This window comes from Lactuca serriola, chromosome 4 (genome assembly GCF_051521515.1).
Source record: "Lactuca serriola cultivar US96UC23 chromosome 4, Lser_US96UC23_V15, whole genome shotgun sequence".
Taxonomy (NCBI): domain Eukaryota; kingdom Viridiplantae; phylum Streptophyta; class Magnoliopsida; order Asterales; family Asteraceae; genus Lactuca; species Lactuca serriola.
The window spans coordinates 35416310-35419521 of NC_136411.1; the positions used below are offsets into that span (position 1 = coordinate 35416310).

The window sequence follows — 3212 nt, forward strand, 5'->3', positions numbered from 1 at the left end:
CAGTGTGAATAATTTTAAATTTAAAATTTACCTTATTGTGAATTTAACAATTTACTCTTTAAAGTTTGATGTATATTTAAATTTTTTTGCAGAGACAGTTCATATTTGACAAGAATATTCCTTTCATTGATAGATATGATAAATTTGAGTCAAATATCAAAGATGCAATGAAAAAGGACAAAGAACTTCTAACATTTGAAAAAGTTCACTTGGTAATAAATTGTTCTTTTTGTTGAATATATTACATGTTTTAAACAAAGTTTAACAATTTAAAATATTAAACAAGTGTGTTTCCCGGTTCATCAAAAAAATCATTTTTACATAATCTGCATAAACTTAGAGGAACCAACGGTTGATGTCATTGACAATAGGAATTCAGTTGCAAAGTTTTCTAGAGCTTATCGTGATGCACCTAATGAATTGGTAAGAATAGTAAACTTACATTCTAAATATAAGTATTAATAGACTAATAATTTGAATAAAATAATAATTATAGAAAATGACAATTTCTTTTTTGCAGAAAATACTTTTTAGTAGGTACTTGATGAGGGTCAATCACAAATCAGCTTTAATTTTGGAGGGTGTTGAACCAGAAAGGGTGAACATGAATTGGCCCATGAGGGATAATCATGTTGACTGTGGAGTTTTTTGCATGCGTCATATGGAGATATATATGGGATATAAAACAATAAATTGGACATGTGGGTTGCCAAAAAGAATGAAAACAACAACAGAGTGTGTTAAACGATTTACACATTAAGTATTTGAAAAAGATTCTATCGAGTGACGCAAACACATACAGGTCAAAAATCATTGCACAAACAACTAAGTTTGCAAAAACGATTAATGAAGAAACACAAGGTTTTCTCAACAAGGGATGGGAAAAAAGGGAGAAAGGATATAGTACTTCAAGGTTTGAAAAAAGAAGTGTAAAACCTAAAACTTAGTTTCTATTCATAATTGGTATAAGTTCAAATGCACTTTAATTTCTTTAAGAACATATACGTGCTTGTTATGTTACAATTTGATGTGAGTTTCTATATCAAATATAATGAACTTTACTAATACTTAAAAGATGTTTATATTTTCATGTATGTTATACAATTACATGTTTTATTAAAGATATGCTATTGATGTGTAGGTTGGGGGGGGGGGGGGAGTGAGTATATTTCTACTTTGAAGAAAGAATTGAAAGTACATTGTCATTTCATACATTTACTTCATTTCTTTTGGTCTAAATGATTAAATGTTAATGTAATAACAATACAATAGGTGTATAAAATTTACATTGTTTATATAAAGTAACATTAACCTTGTGAAAATTTTATATGTGAGATTCAGTACATATTATAACATGTATATTTTATATGTTAGGTTCACAATGTGAATTACGGTACAATAGATCATTAGAGTAATTAACAGTTGAGCTTCACAATGTTAATTAAATTACATTAAGACAATCTTTAACATGAAAATTTTATATGTGAGATTAACAATGATAATTAATATACATAAATTAAATCATTAGCATGAAATATTAGAAAACATTCAAAAAACTAACAATAAAAAATATCTTTAACCAAAAACAATAAATTTGAAAAAAAAAATATGCTATTATTAGAAATAAAGTCTAAAACAATGAATATCAAAATTAACATGAATATTTCAACATTTCTATCCATTGAATGATCATTACAAAAATCAATTCTTATTTTTGTAGTCTTAAAAAATAGTAACAATCAACCTTCTGTAACCTCAGATTCTAAATCAGACTTCTTTAACCTCAAAATGCAACTCTTAGCATTATGATTTGGTTTATGACATAAACTGCACAAGCTAGAACCTTTTTTAGATGTCTCAGTTACTTTCTCTCTAGTGCTCTTGATTCTTTTACCACTGGCACATCCCTTGTTTCTGATCCCCTGTGGATTATGAATGTTGATAACATCAGGTACTGCAGCTCCAATAATTTTTTTTAATGTGAATTGACCTACTCGAAGATGCCCTTGATGAGGTACATAAAGGAATACCACTATCAACCTCCTGAATTTGCTTTATATATTTAGCCAACTCATCCTCATTATTTGCTATCTTGTTAATGGACAAACGAAGAATAGCATACAAATCTTGAATCAAACATTCATTTTTACTATCTTTATGAGGATACGAGTACTTTTTTCTCAACAATCCATCAACTATGATATCTTTTCCCCATCTCCTCAAAATGAAATTTGATGGAATTTCATCGTACTCTTTCATATTTAATATGAAAAACATATGACGACATAACAATCCTTCCTGGAAAAAAAGTATGTAGCTACAACTGATGCTACTGCTATCACCCATTCTACTAAATACAACCTACAAAATTATCATTAATAAACAAATTAATATGTGAATAAGAAATTTTATGTCATACCATTTGATAAAAATTATACAAATTAACATTGATTCACATTATTAATCAAAAGGACATTAGAAATCATAATACTATAATATAAATATGTACTTCAAATCAAATTCACAAAAAAATACATATTCCATACTACTCTAATGAAAAGTACAAACCAATTTATAACTCTATAAGAATTCACACTGTGAATTGGCAAAACGTCCTATATTCACAATGTGAATTTTTAAACTACATTTATATTTAATAAACCCTATTAGGACATAGAGACATACCTTGTAACGAGTATTAAGACGATGGGAAGGAAGACTATTTCGATAAAAATCATCAGAATCTTCATCCTCATTCACATTTTGTGACATCCCTATTTTCACGGCCAGAAAAGACCGATTTTGTTTATGCTTTATAAAAATCAGAGTACTTCTTTTAATAAAAATGTTGCAGAATTTGTTCCCAGAAAAACATGTTAAATACGTTATTAAAACATTTTCGAAGAAACGTATTTTATTCATTTTAAAACGTTTGGGATGTCATCGTTAATACAGAAACATAAGCATAAACAGAACTTACATTTATTTACACTAGTGATCTACATCACTTTAAATATCTCAGTTGTGACTTCATATCAACATCTTTGATATAAATAAACTGAGTGGGTCAGGTTGGGAAACTTGGTGAGTACATAGGGTTTTCAACCCACAATAATATAATTATTATGTTCAAACAATCAAACAATCAACCCAATTACCCATCCCCATTATCTTCTTTATTCTTAAGGATCTACCCTAAGAATCAACCATTC

At 28.1% G+C, this 3212-nt stretch overlaps 1 protein-coding gene across 1 annotated transcript; it reads right to left on the reverse strand.

The window, feature by feature from the left end:
* Positions 1–1739: 1739 nt before the first annotated feature.
* On the reverse strand, positions 1740–2772 carry LOC145098214 (uncharacterized). The gene is made up of 3 exons (XM_079035877.1): positions 2686–2772; positions 2041–2361; positions 1740–1922 (listed from the first exon to the last, which is right to left on the reverse strand). Exons 1-3 carry the CDS (start codon positions 2770–2772, stop codon positions 1740–1742), a joined length of 591 nt encoding a protein of 196 aa, XP_078892003.1.
* Positions 2773–3212: the final 440 nt, after the last annotated feature.

Excerpts from the sequence above, each read along its gene's own strand:
- LOC145098214 (XM_079035877.1), bottom strand. The coding sequence starts at position 2,772 with ATGTCACAAAATGTGAATGAGGATGAAGATTCTGATGATTTTTATCGA. Across the intron at positions 2,362-2,685 it reads GTCTTAATACTCGTTACAAG|GTTGTATTTAGTAGAATGGG; the intron begins GTATGTCTCTAT and ends ATAATTTTGTAG. Across the intron at positions 1,923-2,040 it reads ATATAAAGCAAATTCAGGAG|GGGATCAGAAACAAGGGATG; the intron begins GTTGATAGTGGT and ends CATAATCCACAG.